The 25381-nt window shown below is 41.5% G+C and overlaps 1 protein-coding gene across 1 annotated transcript; it reads right to left on the bottom strand.

Annotated features, from left to right (window-relative positions):
* Positions 1 to 870: 870 nt before the first annotated feature.
* Positions 871 to 19308, bottom strand: LOC119477124 (apolipoprotein B-100-like). Its single transcript, XM_037751004.1, has 28 exons — positions 19254 to 19308; positions 19077 to 19106; positions 18022 to 18134; positions 17773 to 17918; positions 17529 to 17676; positions 17265 to 17417; positions 16183 to 16307; positions 15816 to 15901; positions 15266 to 15710; positions 15046 to 15160; positions 14817 to 14963; positions 14519 to 14730; positions 14218 to 14407; positions 13961 to 14140; positions 12795 to 12998; positions 12523 to 12690; positions 12205 to 12410; positions 11481 to 11663; positions 11258 to 11388; positions 10931 to 11141; positions 10670 to 10842; positions 10338 to 10501; positions 10133 to 10242; positions 9669 to 10042; positions 3369 to 9374; positions 3150 to 3261; positions 2050 to 2236; positions 871 to 1961 (listed from the first exon to the last, which is right to left on the bottom strand). Exons 1-28 carry the CDS (start codon positions 19306 to 19308, stop codon positions 978 to 980), a joined length of 11358 nt encoding a protein of 3785 aa, XP_037606932.1. The 3' UTR covers positions 871 to 977.
* Positions 19309 to 25381: the final 6073 nt, after the last annotated feature.

Here is a 25381-nt window from a genome sequence, read left to right as displayed (position 1 = left end):
TTTTCTGTATACTTGTAAGTATAAGCCAAGTATACTTTTCTTAAGTATATCTTTGATAAGTACAAGTACAAGTAGTAAACAAGTATTCAGTATAAAAGGTAAACTGAAAGTATACTCTCTTATTTTAAGTTTAAGAAGAAGTTCAAGACGTATACTAATAGCACACTTAAATAAGCTTCACTCCATCTGTACATGTGCTAAACTTATATAAGAAAATGTTTGCTTGTGCATACATCATGCTGCATTGCCTATAAGTATCTTCATTATCTGTCATTTGTCCTGTGATAAAATGTCCAAGATATTTGACCTTATTACAGAAATATTATCAGACAATGTAAAATATATTTGACACAATTGCAGTTTCTAAAATTTGAGACATTTGCATATGGAAATGTATGTTACAGACAAGATAACAGTATGCCTATATCCTCTATCGTAAGTTATAAAGTGTAGTTTTACACCCAATTAAATTAAATTGTATCGTCATTTTTACGTGCATAGAATTAAATATACTATAATCTCGTCATTCCAATATAGTGCAACCAGCTAAAAATGCTTAACTTGTAGCATGCATGCATTGTGGTTTATAAGAACTTTGCAGAATTTTGAATTTTATTTTGCATTAATTGATGTTTATAAGAAATCTATAAGTAGTTGTTCAAGTCCATGCAGAGGTAAGTAAGGTAGTGTCCTTAAACATTGGGGACAATAAAGAATTGTTGCACAACATTATTCAGTAAACACACTTTATTTCACAACAGTATGCAACACATAGTATACAGGTTGTTACATGTAATATCTGTTTTTCCATCTATTTTTTAAATAAAACTGAACATGATAGTTTATGTTCATCTAGAATTTGTTCATCTTTTTTTGTGATTTTATCTTTTGAACATTTACACATCTATCTTTAGATAATACTGAAGCAATTCAAGGAGTAGCATTTCAATATTTTAGCGTATTGGTGAGGGGACGAATCAAAGACTAATCTCAAGCTTCCTGCCCTTAACTTTTATATAAGACCTGTATTGAGCAGGAGCCTGCTGCAGATAGTCAGTAACGGTGTGGTGAAATGTATTCACTACAGATCTGAAAACATCCAGAATGTAATTAATGGCGCCATTTATAGACCTGATGTCCACAGCTGTGCTTGCATAGTTGGTGAGTGATTTCATTAAGCTTACTTGCTTGTCATAGAGAGCATTAATGTAGACGGCGATGGCATCAAGGACATCAGACTTTAAGGTGTTGTCAACAAAGTCCTGAGTTTTGTCAACAAGGAATTTTAAGGCGTCACCCAGTTTCACCAGGAACATGTCTAGACTCTCCATCTGCTTCAGGTGATCTACAACAGTAGTAGACGTAGTCTTTACCGACTCCTTAATCTTGTCAATGATTTTGGCTCCAGCCATGACATCACCAATGGGCATTCTAACCTGAATTTTTCTGAACATGCCAAACACGGCACTGAAAAAGTCCTCTACATTAACAGCCACCAGTTGCATTGCCTTTTGTAGCATAGTAGTAATGCTGATGGTGAGCTTATTGAGCACCTCAATGAGAGGGATCATCTCATCAGAGCCGGGCAGTTTGACCTGGATCTCCCTCAGGACCTTGATGGCATTATCCAGGAAGACCTGAAAAGTCTTCTGGTACTGAACAACGGTGTTTCTAAAGAGGATGGACACCTGGCTCAGATGTGGGGCATGGTTGTTTGCAATGTTGTGGGCCTCCTCAATATAGTAAATGATAATATCCTTGAGCTGAGCAGCATGTTTGAACAGTTGGTATTTCTCAGCAAAGCTAGACAAACAAGAGGTGATGGCAGGAAGTCTTTCTTGTAGTCCGCTGAGCAAGATGTCGGGGGCCTCCATGTTGAAGACCATATTCAGATTCATTTTATTAGCGTCCTTGGCAGAAGCTCTGATTGCGAAGATATCAACATCCTTCCCAGGTTCAGACTGTTTAACAGAAAAAAAAAACATAAAATGAGATGTATTGTAACATCAATGTAATTGTGCAAATATAATAGCGGTATGAGCTCCTTACAGCATAACGGCCATAGAGCCTGGCGTTCATCTGCGATGGGGCCCTGCCCTGGAGCTGAAGACCCAGAAAGCCAGTAGATGGGATTGAAATTGTGGCGCTGATTCCATCTTTGCGGACAGCATAACGCAAGTTCATGTCAGTGAAGGCAGGGCTGGTTATGTCCACATTCTGCATGAAACGGGAGTCGCTGTAGAGACAGACAGGAATGTGTTACTTTTATGTAGTAAAAAAGGCAACTTTAAAGCTGGGCATACACTGTACGAGTTCAGCCTTATTTCACAACTTATAAAGTTAGAGTTGGACCGCATTTCAGCTTCGTCAGGCGTCGTTTGCCTCGCAGTGTGCAGGGAGGACCGAGGACCGATTGTCGAATGAATTTCCGACATGTCAGAAATTTCAGTCGGCCGTCCACAGGCTCTTGCACAGTTGAAGCAGAGCAACGAGCCGATTCCCCGTCAGTGCCTTTTTTCTACTTTTTTAACAGTAATCAGAGCGTAGCTAGCAAGATAACAATGTACAATATATGGTAAAACGTAGCTAGCTTACCTCCAATTCTCTCTGCAAAATGGACAAGCCATAACTACTGTCCACGTCTTCCTAGCCACCTGCGAGTCCATATATGCAGGCGCCTTTTTTTATTTTAGACGTTTTAGCAGACAGGATGGCACAGAAGATCAAGGCAGCACGTTTCTGCATTGCTAGCGTTGTGACCCGTACAGGCCTCAGAGCTTTCAAACAAATCTTTATTGATAACTGTCAACAGCCAGAACGGCCCGCAGGAACCGACGGACCGGGTTCTTTTTCAATTTTACACGTACAGTGTGAGCACATAAATTCTGAGCTTTAGCTTTACATCACAAACGATCTACTCGTACAGTCAGAGTAGGAATTACACAACAACATTTCTAAAATCGTACAATGTATGCCCAACTTTACCCAAGAAACAGAACTATTTAACAGGAAATAAGTATGAATATCTTTCATTATATGGTGTCTTTTCTTGGGATACGAGTAAAAATGTATGTGATCTGGAGTAATAAGTCAAATTACAACTGTAAATTCCAAAACATATCGCACACAATGCTGATTTAAACTGTTACCTCGGTGTATGGGAAAGAGCGTGTTGAATGTCCATGGTCAGATCGGCATGGGTGAAAACTGCCTTCCCAGTCAGGCTTACGCCAGCATCTTCAAAGGTTATGGTAATGGGAGCTGTTGAAGCACATTGACTTTAGTTAAATAAAGTAAATACATAATTATGCTTTTCTATTTAAGATATAAAAGTTATATAATATGCTACAGAAAAAAAAAAAACTTACAGTCCAGGTCATATTCCAAGAAGACAAAGGCAGAGGAGGCAGAAGACCTGAAGTTGACTTTGAAGACAGGAGCTTTGCCCTCTACGTCAGTTGCCACGTTCGTGGTGTACAGTGGGCTGACCAATTTGCCATCGGTAGAGATCTTCTGCTTGGCGGCTGTCACTTCAGCAACAATCTTCTCAAAGATGGAGAGGTCACCCAGGGTGCTTGGCTGAGATATGTCAATCTCAATATCAGCAGTCAAGGAAGATGTTGGGGCAAGATCAATGGTAGCCTGGACAAGATGCTTCCCATTGGTGTTGAAACTAAACAGGTTTGCCTCATTGTTGCTAGTATACTTCAGCACGGCATACACACGGCTCAGGGAGGCCTCAACAGCAAGATTTTCATTTACATCCATGCTAATGACTTTGGTGGTACCATAGTTTAATTTGGCGTCAGTAATAATCTTGGAGGTGGAGCGTAGGCCATCGTTATTCAGGTACAGATTAACTTCATTATCCAGGAGTCCCAAAATTAGACAGTCTTCAAGCACTGTGCCGTCGATGTTGGTCTTAGTAGATGACTCCATGGAAACATACTTAAAGCTTCCCTCAATTTTCAGACTGTGGTCTGCATCGGCCTTTCCAACAGCCTTGATCACAGGGAGGTTGAAATCACCCTTCATCCTCAAGGTAGAGACAGCATTTGCTTTGGTTTTGGTGTCAGCAACTAAATTTTGGTTTACCTCCAGGTTGAGTATAGGCAGGGCAATCTTTGCAACTGTAGCCACAGAGACGGCAGTTTCGAAAGTCTCGGTACTCATACTGAAGGTGCTGTCATGAGTGCCTTCAATGTGACGATGTTCAAGGGACAGGGAATTGGCCAACTTGATTCCTCTCTTGGTGGTCAGACTGGTGGTGCCATCAAGTTTGGCTTTCAGACCCTCAAACACGGAGGCTGTGGTAGCTCCCAGACGGAACACAAGATCATCCTCAGCATACAGTCCAGCATTGACATTCAGATTAAGGATGGCAGACTTGAAGGACAGCTCTGTGATGAGGTTACCCACAGAGGGAATCTGGATCAGACCCATCATATCAAGGGGAGCAGCCTGGCTTTTCTGGTAAACAATCTTGGCGTTGACGTCAACAGTCTGCTCAGTGGTAGTCAAAATGCGTTTCAGCCCAGTTTGGTCATACAAGTCAAGATCACTAATAGCTGGGGTATGTTTGTCAACAAATGGAATATAAATCTCAGGAATGCTGAGGGGTCTAGTCAGGAAATCAAGGTTTGCTTCCCCCTCTACAGCAGCGAGGACGGCAGCCTCTTTCTCATTGTTGTCTACAGTGAAGTTCCCGAACAGTTTGTACTGATTAAAACGGGCCAGAGCTACAGTGTTCAAGTGTTGCGTGTCGGGCCTAAGTGTTGCGGAGTAATCATTTTGCAGATCAATTTTGACAGTAAGAGCATCATTGAAATTGACTTTGGTGTTGCCCTTATTCTTAAAGCTGAACACAACCTCTCCGGGACTGAGAGCAACATCGATCATATTGTATAGGGCTCCATTGACAACACCAATTAAATCTGTGCTATGGGTTGCCTTCAGCTCAAGGTTCATGTCTTGCAGATTGGCATTAGCTGATCCCACTAGAAGGTTGTTTTTGAATGTAGGGCCTTCTGCTTCAGAGCGAATATCAACCTTGAAATAGCTGAAGATGACAAAGTCAGCACTCAGGGTCTGTTTCATCTTCAAAAGGACTGTATCTGTGTCACTACTGAAGGTCAGCTTGAGTGTACTTGGATTGACAGTGACTTCCAGGTCACTCTTGTGGGTACTGTCATGAGAGTTGAAGGTGGTAGTACCCTGATTTCCAACAGTTATTGTAATAGAGGTACCTTCCTGGCGGGCCACAGCTTTTTGAGTTGCAGATGTCTCACCAGTGAGGCCCATGACGGGTAGGTTGAGCACATGTTTATAGGAAGTGTTAATAGTGGCAGATAAACCATCCTTGGTAGCTAAGAATACTTCATTTAAAAGCTCAGCATTGTAAGGTGCTGTGGTGGCCTTGACTGTGGTCTTGGCTGAGGCCTGGGCTGAGAAGTCATTAAATGTCACAGATGCTTGGTGGTCCAACACAAGACAATCGTGAGTGAACTTAAGGGTCTCAGCAGCAATCACACGATATCCCTCGGGAACAGCAATACGAGCAGTGGAATCCAGGTTGAAGTTAAGGATTTCAAAGCTAAGAGATGTCCCTTGGGAAGTCAGAAAAGCTGTCAGCTGAGGAGTATCATCTACATCAAGAGAGCTCTGGACTTCAGCAGCATTCCTAATAGTGTAGATGGGGGAGTTGACTTTTATCTCATAACTCAGTTTACCAAATCCTGGGATTCTGATCTCACTAGGAATGACTGGCAGCTTAAATGTTGGGAGTTGGAGAGTCTTGACAAGTTTCTCTGCTGGAACATGAGGAAGAGCGGGGAAGGAAAACTCGGGTACGGTAATCTCAGGAAGTGAAAACTCAGGCAGGGCAGGAAGGTAGTTCACAGTCAGGTCTCCAAAGGAAGCACCCATATCAAACATCTTCATCTCGAGGTTGAGAATGAAATCAATTAAGTCAACGATTCTCTGCTTGATTTCATTTGTTGAGATGACGGTGGCTGGCACAGTGTAGAAGCCCATGATAGTGAACTCTGGGATGTCCAACTGTGTTGGGATTTCAAACTGGTGAAGCTTATCTATGCTGAACTTCATGGAAGGCACAACAAGATCAGTGAGAGGAAGGGTGAAGGATGGCAAGTTCAGCTCGGCTGTCTTCAGTCCAGTAATGAGCCCCTCAATGATCTGCGATATCTCACTGACAATTTTTTGCTGAGGTGCCACCTTCTTAATGATCTCAACAATATTGGTGAGCATATCAGTGGCAATGGTTATGAAATCAGTATAGCCCTTCCTTGCCAACTGCAGATAAGAGGTCATTTTAGCATTAACATCCAGTTTTTCAATTTCCTGCTTTATAATTTCAGCAAATCCCTTCATGTTATTTAACAAAACCTGGTTAAAGATATCCTTCACATTAATTTCTCTCACTTGTTCCAAAGTACCCCTAACAGACGATAAGACAAAGTTGGCAAAATTTCTTGTTGCCTCAAGTTTCTGGGGGATTTCAAGAGACCTGATCAGGTCGTTCACATGAGTAGTGTACTTAGCTATCATTTCATTGATGTAATCCACAAAGTCATTATAATCCAATGAATTAATTTTCTCCTCAATAATGCCGATATATAAATTCAACTGTGAAATTACATCCTCAATCTCAGTTGTTTTCAAGTAGTTGATAGCACCCTGGAAGACTTGCATGAATTTGGTAGGGATGTCTGCGTCCTTCACCATGTTGGCTACAGTCCTGATAGTTACCTCAATTCTGAACTGCTTGATGAGCTCCGCAACCTTTTCCAAGACAGCCTGAACCTTTTTGTCAGCCTCAAACTTTACGATCAAGTCTCTCAACTTGGCATAAAATGTGTCGATCTTACCTAGAATGTCAAGGTCCTGAATCTTTTCATTGATGTAATCGGTTATATCGCTGAAAATCTCTGTGGGGATCTGACTCACTAGTGTCTCAATGTGAGCTTTAAAGTTGATGAATGAAATGTACTCCTTCAGCTCAACAATGAATTTTTGAAGGTCAAAGGTCTCAATTATTTGTTTCATATCACTTATGATTGTCTGTAGTTTGGCCTTGATTTCATACTTGGCATCGATATCATGCAGGAATGCGATGCTGCTGCCCTTGAGTTTTTCCAAGTCAATCTGCTGGATCATCTCCCTCATGGTATCAATCACATACACAACCACTGCCTGGATGTCATACTCCTCATTGATGGCATTCAGCTGTTCCTGGATGTTCTGAATGAGGGTTTCAGGGAGGGTGCCACTAACAATAATCTCTTTCACCATACCGGCAAAGTGTTGGATGTAAACAGTGAGATCAGCCAGCAGTTTCTCAACAGAAACCTTCAGATTCCTCAAAGAAGCTTCCACATCCTCCACGGAGATGACATAGTTTTCGGTAAAATCATTGAAATACTGCATCAGCTGATCAACCTTTCCTTCTATATTCAGTTGAGAAACAAAGTCACTTACATACTGGGGAAGAGCTTCAAGTTTAGCCCTTATCTCCTCATTATTGATATAGTCTTGCAATGCCTCTGCAACACGCACAACAACACCCTTGATGCTTTCCAAGAAAGTAGAAAGACTTTCAATCATAGGAAACTGAATTATGTGACTATTTGTGCTCTTGTCATACTTGAGGAAGCCAGAAATGGCAAATTCCTGGTTCTCCATGGAGTCTATGTTGAGGATGTTTGTGAGGATTTTGCCAGAAACCTCAATTCCAGTTCTCTCAGCAGTGTTGTAAACACTCATGTCCTGGTTGAAAATGTGTTCATTCAATTTAGACTTCATTCTAAAACTGGTCTTCTGCTCTTGGGGTGACAGAACAGTATCAATGTTGTTGTCAATAATCGTCTCAAGGGCGAAACCGGTATCTAGCTGCTGGTTTACTGATGCTCTGCATTCATGTGAGCTAGCAAACGCAAGGGGTTGTGCTTTAAGGAGGAACTTGCCATAGAGCTGGGCACTATGCTTTCCATACATTGTCATGTCTCCATCAGCATTGAAAATGGCATCAAGGTTGAAATCAAAAGGAACAACGCTGCAACGGATGGTGTGGTCAAAGCGCATTGGCTGTGAGTTGAAGCGGGCATCATTAGTGATCCTGGCAGCAAGACCGACGACCTCAAGCTCGGTGTTGTGGCTCATGTGAGTTCCAAAGAGTTTTCCAGTGGTGCTGCACTTTGCGTTAGCCGTCATATCAGCATAATTTATCTGATAGGTGTGCTTGATCTCTTCCTCACCATAGATTGCTTTCAGACTTCCAGTCAGGTCCATCTTGTAAAGCTCTGCCTGCAGCTGAGCCTCATTAATGAAGTTGGCCGCCAGAAGATTCAGGTTGTTATTGACATTTGCAGAGGCAGTGTAGGGTTTCAGGTCAATGGTGATATCATGAGTGTAAGATGCATACTCACTGGCGGTGGCTTCAGCCTTTGAGTTGAAGTCAAGGCTAGAGAGAGTAATGGTCAGAGTGTTGGCATTATCAACCTTGATGTCACGCATTGCAGCCTTGTTGGTAATGGATAGAGTAGCTCTCGAAGCATCAAGCCCAGCATTGAAGGTGTTTTCCAGGGACAGAGGGCTCTGGAGGGTGGTTGTTCCACTTGTGGTCAAACCGTCCTTGTTCATTTTCAGAGTAGCCTTGTGAGTAGCCTCATTCTCAAGGAGCATTATGGTGGCATCGCTATTTACATCCAGACCATTGACATTAAGAGAGGCAGTCAGCAGAGAGTAAACACGGTTTTCAGAGTGGTCCGCATTTGTCTCCATTTTCACAATGACTTCATTGGCACCAGCAGAGGCTTCAGCCTGGTTGTGGATCTTCATGCCAAGAGCAATGGCATTTGCATCACATTTCAGTGACAGCTTGCTGTCTTTGAAGGAAAGCTCAGCAACATGGGTCAAGATGTCTTCAAAAGCATTGGTGTTAGACACAACTGAGAATTCACCATCGGCAAGGCTTGCTGCAATTGTGTTCTGGGCCTTAACAATGGTGGAGTCAAACTGAACAGTAGAATCAAGTTTTGCTTCTTGCCTGAATGGGAAGATGGCGAATGACTGAGTCGCTATGGTCGTGCCATACATGGGTCCAGATGTGAACCTTCCGTCAAAGTTGCTATCAGCAGAGATTTCTTCCGTGTTGATTGCAGTCATGCCAGTGTGTTCTAATGCAATATTGAGACCAAATGGGCTTTTGGCTTCAATCTTGCAGCTTGATTTCAAGTTGATTTTGTCTGTGATGGTTACATCCTCAACAATACTAACACTGGCTTCAAGGAATTTATGAGACAAAGAGCTTTTTAAATGGGCCTTGATGGAATCAGTTGTGGCCAACATCCCAGATCCTAAACAAAACACAACAAAAGAAAAGATAACTTGTACCTGCATAGATACTGGCATTACTTTTAGACACAACTTTGAGATTAATTTAATGGTTTACAATAAAACTAACAGAAATATACATAGTCCTTTGCTTTGGTGTTGTCGTTTCAGAGAACAACATAGTAACTGAACCTAACATTGTTTTAATTAAAGTTTAAGTAGAAAATTGTAACTGAAAACTGCTCTACCAACAGTGAACAGTACATCCTTGTAACTGCCAGTTAAATATAAGAACGGAACAAATTCTTATGAAATACCTTCAACTTTTATTGAGAGGATGTCCAGTGGGGAGGTTCCTTTCACATCAAACTTAGCCGAGTAGCTTGGTGTCTCCACAACATCTTTGCCGGCAGCCATTGAGGCCTCCATGTCATATAGGTTGCTCTTTATCTGAGTTGAAACCTCAGCTTTGCCAAAAAGAGGAATGGACAGAGTGAGGCTCTCAGGGACAACGAGCTCTGGGATGGGGATCTCCATGGAGACGATCTCCAGTCCAAACTGGGGTAGAGACAAACTCGGTGTGGTCAAAGCTGGTGGGAAGTTAAGCTCTTCTGTCGACTTTCCTCCAAGAAGTAGAGGGATAGTAATGGTGAAGCGCTCATTGTTGAAGTGGTAGACGACCTTTGCCTCACTGTTATGAATGATAAAAATCAATTAACTTTCCATAATAACATTTTCTGAAAGTTAAGATATTGATCCTGATGAGTTCTTTCAGACTTACGTTTTGAGGAACAGTGTCTCTGGCAGTGAAATCTCAGAAATATCAGGCACTCTGAAGTTCTCAATGTAAGGGATATCAGCACCGTAGCTTTCCATGTGGTTGTTTGTTGCCTAAAGAATAAGTAATCTCTGTTTTATACTTTCTCCAATCAACGAAGAATCAAAGATACGTTAGTCAAAATAACTTTAAAATCAAAGATTCGTACCTCCACAAATGCCTTGAGGAATTGATGGGCTGTCATGTCAGTCTCCCCTACCCGCATGTCAAGAACATCATTACCATACTTTTTCATCTCGTCAATGTATGGAAGGATGTCCGAGAGCTCGGAGTTCACATCCGACTCTAATTCAACCTCAATTTTGCTGTCATCTGTAAAGAAAAAGTTGAAAAGAATCCCAAAACATTAGTAAGATATCGATGAGTGTCACCTTGTGACACCTTAGGATAACGGACCAACCAATTATGAGCCAGGTTGAAGTAGAAATATGCCAGCACTTAAGATTCAGGACAGATATAGTAACTAGAAACTTATAGTACCGTATTTCATTGTGATTTTCTGCTCAGAGGTGGCGTCCATGACCATGATTTCACTCTTAACCTCCAATTCCAATTCTTCATCACGTTTCATGTTAGCTGTGACGGTGGCATCAGCTTTGATTGAGGGGACAAGAAGTTGGACTTGCAGCATACCTTCCTTCATGGCCTTCAGACTGAAACATGTACCAGTGAGTTAGCATACCCTCCATGATGAGGGTGACATTAATGTTATGTCGTGAGGATTTATGGTTGATTTCTTACTTGGCACGGCCAACCAGGGACAGCTGAGGGATGTTCTTGTTGATGAAGTCAAGAGAGATGGAGTGAGTTCCTTTGCCCTTGGTGTTTCCATCGACAACACCCAGCCTGAGTCCAGCCTCCACATCGTAGTCGGGGATCTGGATGTCAGCCGTGATGACATTCTTTCTTCTGTTATATTTCATCATTGCTCTGGCTTCAGTGGGCTCTGCACCTGTTATTGACCAACCAATAGAGTACTATTACACAACTATATAAACGTTTTGGGTGGGGCTGGGATGATAAACCTATAACACGATACTTGGGTACAGATTCGATATTGTACTTTACCTTCAGCCCTCAGAACAAACTTCACAGAGTCAACCTTCTGCCGGCCCTCTTCTCCCTCCCTGAGGAGCTCGTAGGCAACAGTGGCTGTGTACTCGGTGACTTCACCAGTCGGATGGAACTCCACAGCAAATCTGTTAAGATAAAAAAAATAAGCCCGTATTTGTCAGTAAACTAATTTAATTTGAGAGACGCATGTTTGCTGGTGGTTCAGAGGCTTGCTCACTTGCTGTCTCCGGTGATGGGGAAGTAGGGGGCTGTCCCCTGAGAGAAAGCATCAGTGTACTGCAGAGCGGTGCAGTATTTCATTCCAGCGAAGACGGGAGTGCACTCACTAACATCAACCTGGTCCATCACCATCGGGGGAATGGTCTTCACCTCTGATCCAGTCACTGCCACCAGAGTGTTTCTATGTAGGAAAGTTACAAGGATAGCAGTTAGGATGAGCAGAACCTAACAAACCAAATGTGGGACAAAGAGTATGTTTGTGTTGGACAATGTGGGACACATTACCAAGGCTGAGAGGTAGTCTACAATTTTGATATAATAACTATCTAACTTAAATAATAAATTTTTATATTCTCCCCCTTATCTTGTAACATCTCTATGCTTTGCCCGAATGCATCCAGAGATCGGCACGTCTCTTTTTGAGCCGCACGTTTCTTGTGAGACTCACATGAACTGTGGAGCTTCATGTCTTATTCAACCTGTGTGAAATTGAAAAATAACTGGCAAATTTCACAAAATACTCTGAGAATCGCTTTCCACTGGCTTATAAAGTAGTTTCACAGTCTTTGTTGTAGCTGCTCTTCCTTTTGTTAGTTTCCATCATATTCCACTTAATTCTGCAGAGCTTGTGACTTTGCAGCGACTCGCAATTATCTCCGTTGGGCGTAGCGTAACAAAGACGGTGAAATGTTAACAAAGTTAAAACAAAGCTTTATGCTTACGTCATCTTGATGAACTTTGTAGGACTCATTGGAGCAGGAATGGTCAGCTTGACATTGTCAGGTTCCATGGAGATCTTGGCACTGAGCCCACTCTCGTGGAAAAAGTTGGTGTGCATCTCTAATCCAGAGTTGACATATTCAGGGATGCAGGAACCAATCTGGGATACAAACTCAATGCCAGCGGAGGGCATGAAGGTAACTTTGCTCTGTGGAAACAAAGTAGACATAGGTGACTTGTGTTGAATAGAAATGTTTAGAAATCCGTACAGTTAGTTAGTTGTCAAACACATTTTTTGATTGTCTTTTAAAGATAATTACCATGTCAGGAGCTATCTTAATTCCACCCTTGATACCAGGGGTGAAAGTACCAGACAGTGCAATCCTCAGAGGCACACCAGTGAGAGTAGGCAGGAAAAATTCATTATCCATGAAGATGTAGTGGGCAAAGAATGTGTTGTCTGCCTTTGTCATCAGTGCCTTCATGATCTGTGGTAAAAAACAACAACAAGAAATACAAATGTAACTCAAATGATCAACAAAGATAAATAAATAAATAAATATGTCAAATATTTGAAGTGAAAATAACTTACATCAGTCGGGAACATCTTGAACATGCTGTCAATCGTCATGGCAGCAGAGTAGACCATCTCTGTGATTTCATTGGTCTTCATATAACCCAGCTCATTTCCCAAAAGTCTCAGATAAACCATCGCCTCTGGAGACGGTGCCGTCTTCATTTCCCTCACGAGTTTGTTGAGGTTGCGTCCGATCTCCCTCATCAGGTTCTGGGAGGCCTATACATAAATGTCCAAACTGTATTATTAATTCATTGCAGTTGGTACAAATCCAACCTCATGGTTACTAATGAGATATTTAATACATTTCATATCCACCTTATTCTCAGGGGCGTTACTGTAGAAATGATTATGGGCGTAACTTCCGGCGGGGTCGTGGAAGTAAAAGTATGTGTCCACAGACTCTGTCCTTTCCACGCTTCCCATTCATTGTCTATGTAAGCAGCTGTGCAATGCATTCTGGTAGCGTGGCGGCGCGGTTCGAGAGACAGGGTGTCACATGGCCCACTCCTCATTTGCATAATGTTGAAGTCAAGGCTACTTTATGCAAATCACGGGCGTACGACGCGACTCGCCGCCTCTGGAAACTCCAGGGAAACTTTTAAACTAAGTCTTGTCGATGCAAAATAAAGACAGATTCAGCAACTGCATGGCTTATTTTTCACATAAAATGTTTTCAGAAACACATTTCGGTGAACTATTTTTCGTGAAATAAGAGAAGGAAGTTTCCAAATGAGCCACCATATCGTTTCCGGTTTGAAAGCTGGGAGCAGCAGCGCACGAGGGAAAGCGTTCGTCCAATCAGGTGCAGAGTGTGTCTAGGTGCAGCCCATCAAGCGTCCAATGCTGGGAAGCGAGGCGATCTCTCATGATAAAAAACGCCCCTGTGGACACGTACCATCAGCTAGTTGGTCCCATAGGCTAACCATAGTGGCTAACTGCCAACAGCGCTTCTTTTGAAAAGTAATTTGCCTTCAATTTAGCAAATCCTGCTTTAATTTTTTAACAGATATTTAACTGACGTTAAATTTAAATTTTCTAAAATGTCCTTGCGGAGCTCTGGTACTTACTTACAACCAGACAAAGCTAAATAAAGCACCGGAAGTTACCCCCATAATTCACACAAGGCATCATGGGGGCTAGGAAAAAGGTGGATAAACAAAACAGATTTCTCTGAATACCTGTCTCTTCATTCTGCCGTTCTTCAGAGCAGGCAGCATGTTCTGCAGGATCTCGTTGACTCTGAGGGGCATGTTGTCAGAAATGATGTACATTGTCTTCAGGGCAGTGTCGGGGAAGAAGCCGTTCTCTCCAAACAGGGCATCAACGGTTGGCTCAAGTCCTTTGCCCTCCATACCAATCTGTAAATACAACACTTACTAACAGAACTCTAAACATTGTCTTCTTAAATTTGGATTTAAATAGCTCAAAATGTTACCTCCATCATGTCGTAGCTAAAAGCCTTCAGAGTCATTTCAAGCATGACCTCCTTGGGCAGATAGCTGGTTCCCTCAAAGATCATGTTGCCCTCCACAGATCCGATCTTGTAGTTGCGAGAGAACTTGATGGGGTCCATGTTGGGCCCGACCTCATTACCCTGCAGGGCATCACGAATCTTCTGTCCCAGTCTGTAGGAAAGAGAAAAAAATTATATTACTCTTCAACATCTGATGGTGATCAAATCGGTACACTTGAGTGGAACAACAAATTTAACAAATATGCATCTGTTTTTCACTTACTCTTGGGTCTGTGGCTCAGTTGAGGACAAAATGTTGGTAATGTGGGAGATCACAAAGCTCTTGACTTGTTTGTCCTGCTCATTGGGCAAGGCGTCAACCAGCTGGGTCAGTTCAGCGGGCTGAGGGTCCTTCATAAGTACCAGATATGCAGCAATGCGCTTTTGCATGGGGCTGGCACTGTCCAAAAGCACCTGCATGAGAACCTCTCTGCCCTGTGACCAATAGATATCCATAGAAATGAGTATACGAAAATAATTATTCCAATAATGTGTCAAACATTTGAAATAATTTGACTTGCCTCCTCGGGGACGGGAGTCAGCCTGAACACTTGGACCGCAGCCTGCTGCACAGTCGGGGCAGCAGCAGGTTGGTTCACACACTGGATCACAGCAGATCTGAGTGCAGGACCAGCAGATACCAGAGCTGGAGCCATGTTTCCAATAACCTAGAGTCAAAGGACACGTTAATATTGTTCTCATTGGTGTTGGCGGCCATTTCAATTTCGATCAATAGAGAAGGTTACTCACTCTCAATGTCATAAAAGTGTTGTCCTCGTCACCAGAGCAGTCACCCAACTTGGCAGCCATGAACTCAGCAACAGAGTAAATCTCAGGGATCAGTTTTTTTTCAGCTTTGTAAAACCTGTAGACAAAATATTTAGAATTCAAGCCTGCGTATCTTTTTTTACACGACGTTTGCTGAAATATTATTCTGATATTTAACTAAAGTGTGGTTAACTTTACTCACCTCTTGACAACATTGCTCAGCGCATACATGATGGGCTTGCTGGGCTTGTATTTGGCCATCTCGAGCATGTCATTGATCAGGAGGGCAGAGGGGTTGGACACGAGTCCCATAGCAAAAACACTGGCATCGACCTCGAGGGAGGAGCTGTCAAAAGTCCTGAGGATCTGCATGATGGCGCTGCTGCACTCAGGGGTTCCACACTGGACCAGAACCTGGTAGGTCAGGACACGGGACACCGCAAGAGCCTCAGGAATGGCAGTACTCAGGGTCTCGGTCTTCATTCCACGGACCACGCTGACAAGCTTGTGGAAGAGGTGGGCCCTCCTCTCTCCCTCGGTCTCGGGCAGACTGTCTAGTTCTCTCAGGAGGTTCAGACCTGCGTCTTTATCCTGGACAACACTCTTGTCCTCGACAGCCTCCATGAAAAGACCCTTGAAAATGTCGCCTGTGATGCACAAGTAAATGTTTGGAATGAGTTGACAAAATCTTTAATTCCATTTTTAATAATCAGCCCTGAATAAACAGAACAGAGATAAGAAGAGGAGCTTACCGCGGTAAAAGATCCTTTGATCGTGAGGAGAGACCTGAACCAGAGTCAGTTCTTGTTTTCCAACATTGGTAACTCCATATTCTCCCCTGTGGAGACAACACAAATTTGAAAAGTACAGTAGAATCTATGGACAAGACATATCAGTACGTACACTTACATAATGGAGCAGAGTAAAGAGTGTAATAAGGTTGGACACTTTGCCGATTTTAGACTCTTTTTAGGGGTGCTCAAGCTCACCTAAATTTCATCTCAGCACCTCTAAAAAAATAATTATCAAACGCTCTGACACCCACGAGATCACCGGGCGATCCCGGCCGACATTACTGTCTTTAAGAGGTTGTAGTGTTGGACCCTTGGTTGGACTTACTTGTGAGAGTAGGGAATGAGGATGTGGTTCTCAGTGCAGGAGCCAGAGGTCATGTGTTTGTTCTCATTGTCAAACTTGTAGTTGCAGGTCTGTGAGCTTCTGACCAGCTGGGCAAGAGGGTAGTGCTGAAAGACAAAGAATTTCGCTAATCTTGTGTTTTATTTCACCTAGATGTACGAAATTTGGTAGGCACATGCATCACATGTAGACTTTAAAAAAAGTCTCTTGGGGACATGCTCTACACCCAACTGGAAGTTGGCCATTTTTAATTTGGTGTGATTTGTTTTGTGTATTTTTGGCCATTTCCAGGCTCTGTACTTTAATGAACTCCTCCTAGAGGTTTTACCCGATAGACTGCAAATTTGGTCATTACAATGTAAAGACCTTTGTGATGAAAAGTTGTTAAAATCGTGAGTTTTTATGAAACGACGTTGACGTGGCGTGGTTTACATGATTCGCCATTAAACCGACAGATTGTTGTAACTCGACTGTACTTGGTCAAATCTGCCCCAAACTTGACCTACTTCAGAGCAGTCCAGGCCTGAGGACATCTTCATGACAATATTGACTCATAGTCATCGATTTCTAGTCTGCAATCTCGAGCAACATAATGCATGTTTGCATGACACAGGGAGTAGTGCAAAATTTGCAATCCATCATTTCCTGTGCCATTTAATCAACGCAGGAAATAATGTCTAACTTATGTGTGCAGTGTCCGATGGTCACAGAAATGTAGGGCTGCGTCGACCAGCGCCAGTACCCCCGACGTGCGCAAAGGTGCGAGGGTCCGATCATCGCTGCTTGCAGCTTTAATTTATGCTGTTGTTTGTTTGTTTCCATCGATTTGGGTGTTTCCAAATCTTGTTTTTTGGCATTGTGGCTGCTAAAGGTGCCGTTTTTGGTTTGCTTTGACACTACACTGCAGAGAGATTACATGTGCGACAAACATAATCAGTGCAGTGATGTGATATTTGTTGGATCTTGAGTCAGTTAGATCGGGTCAGCAGTTTTGCTTATTAGGAAAAATTGACTTTGTCAGCATTTCAAACCAGACCCGCCCATGTGTTGCTCGGATATCTTACCATGCCAGAGATAAGCGCCAAAGGGCTGGTGTGATCTCTGATGGGTTTAAATTCATCACATCCGGACAGGTCCCTGGTGAGGCTGATATCAGTTGCAATGTCCTCTCTAGCGTTGATGGAATAACTGGTCTTGCACTTGCCGTGGATAGTTGGCTGAAATGGGGTGTGAACAGAGATATTGATATCATTTACCATCTGTTGATTGTGTTTGAGGAAACAGTTCTCACATGAGGAAGTGAGACGTATTATAAGTAGGAGACTTACCATGTTCTTATTCTTGTCTTCTTCCAGCAGAGGCACAGCCAGGGCAGAGATGATTCCCCTCTTGATGTTCAGGATTGTTGTCGTCTCACCGTCCTCGGGGTACAGTTCCACATCGTACACACCCTCAACAACAACCTGCAGAGGATACCTACAGAACATGTGAGACTTTTACCATCAAGTCCTATATAGCAAATGTGTTTCATTTCATAATGTGTGTTCATGCAACTGTATGAGGAACATTTACCTCTCCATTGCAGAAGCAAAGTCATCAGAGCTGGGTGCTGGACCGAACACGGGGTTGCCCTCTGCGTCCATGTCGACCACCTCACTCAGGCTACAGCCAGAGGTGCGCACGATGAAACTACAAGGCTGAGGTACTTCAATTTCAACCTGTTTGAAAAAGATTATTTTAGCTGTTAGATGTAGTGTAGAAAGAACACGATGTACATTAAATGGATTCAATAGAATAGCTGTTAAAACAGTGCCACTGTACCTTGCAAGTGGCCTTAGGTCCGTTCCTCAGATGTGAAGCTCCATTGATAGCGTTCAAGGACTCAGCTACGTACAAGTATTCATACTTGTGGTAGGCTTTGTACCTTTGGTTTACTGGTAGAGAAGATTTTATATTAGCAGAATGCTGCAAGTATTGTGAGAAAGCACAACAATTCAGCCATGGTTTGAAAAATGCAACATGGATAAGACATCAAATGGTATTTTAACCCTCTGAGACCCACAATAGACCTGTTTTTGTCTCCTTTAGGGGGTTATAGGAGGTCTTTGGGGGGAGATAGCAGGTCAACAGTAGATGTCACATAGAAGTGGTGTACATCATCTGAAAGCTGGGAACCTGAAGATTAATTTGAGATGCTGCTCTGTGTGTGAAGTCTAGTTGTAAATCAGAAATAAACATCAATGAATGAATTCATTAATTATATAAAATGAATTGTGAAAGTGTATAAGGGCTTAGAACATGATGATATAAATATATGATGGTCATCCCCATGCTCTATTATGTCTCATAAGTTGATACAGAAGTTTTTGGGGTTGATACCATTTGTTACATAGATTTGGTGCTAAAGAGAATTAATAAAAATGATCAATAATCCCTCCAAAATACCACATTAAAACACCAAGACCTTGAGGAACACCATAGAAAAAAACACGCTGTGATTTGGGATCATAAAACTTTATACATTTGGACATTTCTGCAAGAATTTCATTTTTTCTCACCAAAATTTAGCCTAACTTTGGAGCGCTATTTAACCTCCTTCCTGACAAGCTACCATGACATGGTACCGTTGGGTTCGTTAGGTTTTTTAGTTTCATATGATATCTGTAGCTTCACTCCAGCCCTAAAACTGAACCTACTACAACCTCTGAAAGACAGCAAAGCTGGTCGTGATCGCGGGTATCAGAGGGTTAACACAGAGAGCATCAAAGTTCAGTTCATATTTTGGGATATCAGACGTAAACCGAACTTTGAATCTCACTTGTAGATTTCTTGGAGCAGCTGCAGTGTAGTTAACATGTGAAAATAGAGGAACTTACTCAGGCAGGTTCCCCGCTCCTCCTGGGCATCTGTAAAAAAAAAACATAAGAAAAATTTATTTTGTTTCTTCCTTCAAGAAAACTTGAAAGAGCGATCAGAGTTTTCACTTTGGTGTGTTTGCTTTAATACTATTAAATTATAACCAATCAAAAGCATACATTAAAAAGAATACTTACAAGCCAAGGTGAGTGTGGTTAGGAGAAGAGTAAGACAGAGCTTTAAATCCCCCATCATGCAACTCTCTGTTTTGGCGAGTACTCAGACGAGACTGAGGCCTCAATGTCCTCGTCTGTCTTTTATAGCGAAGGTGTTCTGTATCGGGAGCAGGTGGGAATAACATACAGTACTGTCCCGGCTCCAAAGTCCACTCTATACGTATGTGTGGAGGGACAAAGGCAACTAGTTCATAAGGCTTTCCTAGAATGTGATTGCCAAGTGTCTGTATGTTTGTGTTCAAGTAGCATTATTCATCCAATCATTTACTAATAAACAGAAAAGCTTTATCGTAAATATTATAGAACAATTCACTGCATCATAGGTATATAATGTGTTGTCCAAAAGTCTTATGCTAAAGACACACCTGTGTATAGGTTTATATCGAAACTGCATCTGCATCAGCACATTTCAATTGACTACTAAGTTCATCTTTTGCATGAGACAGTCTTTATAAATCCATTTTATTTGGTGTATGAAGCTGAGAACCGTGCATAGGACAATTATATAGTTAAAATGCTTATAAGCCAGAAGCTGTGGATTTATGCCCCCTAATCACTGATAAGGAGTCGTAACACTGAACTTGAACAGGTTGTTCTCGAGCATCTTGTGAAAGGAGCAGTGGACTACAGTCTCTGTCCGCTGCGTCGACACAGTAAATCACGTTTTACGTTCTCTGAACTGGTTTATCTCTTTTGGATAGAAATGCTCTTATCATAACACACCTGAGGCCGTACCAAAATGATCTTGAAGCACAGCTATTCCACAGATATCAATTTCCATTCACATATCTTGAGGTCAGAGGTCAAAGGAGTCCTTTGAAAATGGCCATGAACACTTCTGACCTCGATACGACACCCTGCCTACATATCTAGATACCGATACTGAAACGATGCCAAGGTTAAAATATAAATTGTCAGGAAAAGTAGTGGAATAATAGATGACAGAACATGGAACTTACATTTTTGTTTTTTTTATTAATTAAAAATATAAAAATGTATTAATTAAAAATGAAATGGTATGCAGTAATCTGATGATTTATTTCGAATATGTAAAATAACAAAAAAAAAGAGAATGATCATACAAACAAGTGGACAGCCAGAAAGAAATATTATTTACATACAATGAAAAGCATAAGAAAAAGAAATTGTCAAACACTTGATGCCTTGATTTACATATTCGAAAAGGAGTGAGAAGAAGTACAAACTTATTTAATCCCACCTCTTCTCCATAAATCATTCATTAATAATGAACCAGCTTCCTTATTGAGCCATACATATACTCTAATTAATTCTCCTAGACTTGTCTAACTATAATTATTACCTTCTATCTCTGTCATACAGAAATATAAATTAATTACTGATATAATTATCCTTATTATCAGTCCAGAATACCAATTCATTACTTATAATGTATCTTAATCAAAACACAAATTCATTACCTACATATTTATCTTAATCATATTGATTATTTGTTATCTTTTCGTATATGCGCAAATTATTATTTAACAATGGTTATCACTACAGTTCAGTTTTTGACTGTTTGCTCCACCAGCAGCAAGTTTATAACCGCCTGCTCTCGGTGGATCCCGATCCTAACGGCGTCCTCTAAAGGAGAGCGCTGCACACACACACACACACACACACACAGACACACGGCCCGCGGTCGGGGTATCGTACCGTTTTTAACGGCAGGGTATTGCGATACATTTCTAGTATCGGTATACCGTGCGACACTACGGCATAATGAAATGATCTTGAAGCACAGCTATTCCGCAGATATCAATTTTCATTCACATATCTGGAGGTCAGAGGTCAGAGGTCAAGGGACCCCTTTGAAAATGGCAGTTTTTCCTCGCTAAAATAAGATAGCATGACACGGTGGCTACAGCTTCTGAAAGACAGTAAAGTCGGGTTGATTCGGTCTCAGAGTGTTTTATTATGATGATTCTATTGTTTCCGTGTGTTGATGTGGATCAGTGAAGTGACCCTTTAATGTTATTTCACACTCCCTCACGCCCAGCTGCAGAATGAGGCCGGCCTTCTTCTTCATCATTCCTGTCGTTCCTGCGTTCCTCTCTGTTCAACCTGTTTCTGTCTTTTATCGTCTCTCGCTTCACTGAGACACATTAACACACTCCGTCTGTTAGAATAAACCTGCAGAAGAAGAATGATCCTTTTATTGGACGAGAACAGAAAGAAAGAGTTTAAAATAAAATCAAATGAATCAAAAAATGAAAAGGTGGACGTGTGACGGGTGAGCGAGCCGACAGGTGTGACTCACCGGAGATTCTCATCTCAGGTTTGTCATCAGACTGAAGAATGCAGCCGGTCCTGGTCACCTGAACACACCTGATCTCAGCTGACTCAGCCGCCAGCTGGTTTCAACTCTGTGTGCTTTGCAACAAATCAGATTGATAGAACTTAAAGGCCAAATAATCAATCAATCAATCAGTGAAACTCATTATAAATCTGTATAAAACAAACCAGTTCTAAAGCTCATACTTTTTAATTAAACTTTTTACAGCAGTTACTCTTACAAAGTACGTACTATTAGGACCCATACTACCATACTATCTAGTCTGCCAGAAGAAGACTTAGCATGTACATACTGTACATACTGCATACTGCGTTCCTCAGCAGTATGACACAATTAAAGTGATGTATTTAGCAGGATGCTAAGACCGGCTTTAGCCTTTAAACCAGCTCTTAAAGCACTGGACAAAGAAACAAACTCGTACCACTTGAACCAGGGCTTTGAAGAGAAAGCTTTTCTGTTCTTTGAATATTATTTAACAACGAGGAGGATTCTCATGTGATCATCATCTTCACACCATTCAAAGCTCGGAAAGGCAGAAAGGATAAGAAAATGGTTTTAAGTGTAAATGCAGAGTGAGATCTGAGTGTGCGATGTCTTAAAGAGTCATCTGAGTGTGTATATTTAATTGAAGAGTGGTGTGGAGATTGATTTCTCCCAAACTTACAGTACTACTGTACGTATAAGACGTCGGATGGTTGAAATAAAAACTACGTTTTCATGTATCTGCACTAAATATATCGCCTCGCTTCCCAGCGTTGGATGCTTGATGGACTGCCACTAGACACAAGCCACTCAGGCACTCACGCTTTGTCCACACAGGGAACGTCAGCAGCGCGTGGTGGCTGCCTCGCTTAACGGCTGCGTGTTTCACGCGTGTGGTGTTCGCACCAGTAGCGCTCCTGTTGCGTTTCTGCTGCTGCTGTCAGCCCTTTCTTTCTACATAGAGTTTGCCTTTCATAATGGCCATTTCATTTCATTACAAATGTCATTTATATTAATTTTAGACAGAAAAAGGTGGTCGACAACGGTTATTTTAAAAGTTTCCTTGGGAGTTTCCAGAGGCGGCGAGTCGCGTCGGACGCCCGCTGATTTGCAACCTGGACCTCAACTTTATGCAAATGAGGAGCGACCGATGTGACGCCACCGTCTCTCGAATCACGCCGCCACGCTACCAGAATGCATTGCACGACTGCTTACATAGACAATGCTTATGTTTATTTGTTTCACACATACGATTGCAAAATACGATTCACATTAAAGGAATGTAAAATACGTGGGAGGGTGTGGTAGAAACCTGTAATGTCTTATATAAGAAACCACACCCAAAGAATATACTATAGGTAAAAATATTACAATGACAAAAATCAACAGTGCATTTTAGATATTAGTGTTCAAAACGTTTCTCATATAAAAATATAGAGTGTAAAGTATAGGAGTAAAGTTAAAAAAGAAAACAAAAATACAAAGAAGTCGGAGTAGTTGTCGTATTTACAGTTTCTAAGAGTGAATTGTTTTAGTCAGCAGAGCATTTCTCCACAAAACTCCACAAAATCTGATAGAATAACTGACCACGGGATGTTTTATACGAAGGAAGATGAAGATTCTCAGCCTGTCTGGTTGGTTGTTAACAAAATAATATATATACGATGAGGTAAATCTGCAGGAGGATGAATGGGAAGCGTGGGAAGGACGGGTCGACTCTCCAGCGAGCATGCCATCAGTGTATGAATGTGTGTGTGAATATGGGTGAATGCTGACATGTCGTGTAAAGAAGATTAGAAATGAGCTTTATAAATACAACCAAAAGTAAAAAATAAAAAGTATTTGATTTGGAACGTATAGCCACTACTTCATCAAGTACAGTACTTGAGTAAAAGTACTTTCCCAGCACTATAAAAGGGTTTAAATAAAGCAGAGTGTGGATGACACTGAGACAGGCGTATCAACCTGAGCAGGTGAACTAACAGGTGGAGCAGGTGAGTCCACCGGAACACAGCTCAGGTGTGTCATCGGTAGCCGGGCAGACCGGTTCAGGAGGTTCGGGGAGGTTCAGGGTATAAATGGTCGAGGACGCGGTTCAGAGCGTCACAAGCTCGGCGGACTCTGCTGATCCTCTTTGGTCCAGTGGTTCTCCACAGTTCAACAGGACTCCAACAGATTTGTGAAATGTTTAGGACCACTGGATCCGAGCGAAGGAACTCTCATCTGGATGTTCAGCAGGACGGAGAGGAGGACGGACTTCAGGTGGGCTCAGATACTCCTTAATGTCATCACTCCAACAACCCGGTTTGAATCTTTATTGTGACCGTGCATGTTGTGCTACACATGAGGCTGTATATTCCTACATGTATGACCTATTTGCTTGATTCAATGTCAGCCTGGAGCCTGATGGTGGTTATTAAGAGGACAGTCTTCAGTTCTCAGAAATCTGATTCTGTTTCATTGAACTCGTTAATTAACACAGAAATGAGTCAGCATTTTAGCACTTCCTGTTGGCCGCGGTGTAGTTTTTTTTATAGCCTAACGTTAGCTTTTTACTTCTGGCGATTACATTTACACTTCAAAGTGGTGTATCGTGGCTGCCATGGCAACTACTGTTTTAGAGCAGAGAAGAAGAACTGTCTGCAGGTAGTCTGTCACAGCTGTTTAATAATAATAATAATAATAATAATAATAATAATAACTTTTTTTTATCTCTCTGGTATTGGATCGGTACTCGGTATCGGTACTCGGTACTCGGTATCGGTACTCGGTATCGGAATCGGTATCGGGAAGGAAAAAATGGTATCGGAACATCTTTAGTTATAAGTATTTTTAGTAATAGTGTGGTGTTGTTGTTTGTTTCCTTTTGGGTGTGTGTAGTATGTAACTTTTAATTTGTTATTATTATTATTCATTTCATCTTATTTTATTATGTATTATTCATATTGCACATTGTTGTTAATTTAACATGTCACACAAATCAAATGTAATGTTTCTACTGTACACGGTTTTAATCATTCAAAGTTAAATACGTTTTTACATGACGGTGTAAAATGTGAGAATTGTTTTTTAAAGAATTAACAGACATATTTACATCCTTCTCTGATAATGTATTTTTTATAAAAGAATATAAACAATGTTTTCTTCCAAATAAAAAAAGCAGCTGAAAATGTTTCTTGTGTCACGTCTCTGATTTAGTTTTGATGTATAGATAGTTAGTTAACAGTTTAGTTAATTAAAGGTTGGCCCCTCCTCTGATAGAGAGAGAGAGCAGCGATGGAGTGAATGGAGAGAGGGAGCGGCGTTAGTGAGAACAAAGCTATGGATCAGAGAAATAAACCGTTATGAGAATAAAGTCATAACTTTACGAGAAAAAAAAAGTAATTTCTTCCTCCACAAAAGAGGCAGTTCCCCCATCAGGTCTGTGTGATTCTTTCTTCAGAATAAACGCAGTTTCTTGCACAATCTCTTCAAGGTCCTGATACTGATGATAATGTGGTGCTGATGTACCAAAAGATGAAGTATTTCCTTATTTGTGAAACCTAAACTAAAGTAGAACTTCACAAGATACTCCACGTTTCTCATTTTACACAGAAGGCTCGCTGCTCTATTTCCCCTCTAAAATAACACGTAAAATTACTACTTTATAATATGACTTTTTTCTCGTAAACTTATGACTTTATTCTCGTAATATTACAACTTTTTTTCTCGTAAACTTATGACTTTATTCCCAGAATATTACAACTTTTTTTCTTGCAAACCTATGACTTTATTATCATGATATTACGAC

Source organism: Sebastes umbrosus, chromosome 18 (genome assembly GCF_015220745.1).
Source record: "Sebastes umbrosus isolate fSebUmb1 chromosome 18, fSebUmb1.pri, whole genome shotgun sequence".
In the NCBI taxonomy this organism is placed as follows: domain Eukaryota; kingdom Metazoa; phylum Chordata; class Actinopteri; order Perciformes; family Sebastidae; genus Sebastes; species Sebastes umbrosus.
The sequence above is the reverse complement of the archived record's forward strand: the minus strand, read 5'-3'. Positions and strand labels throughout refer to the sequence as shown.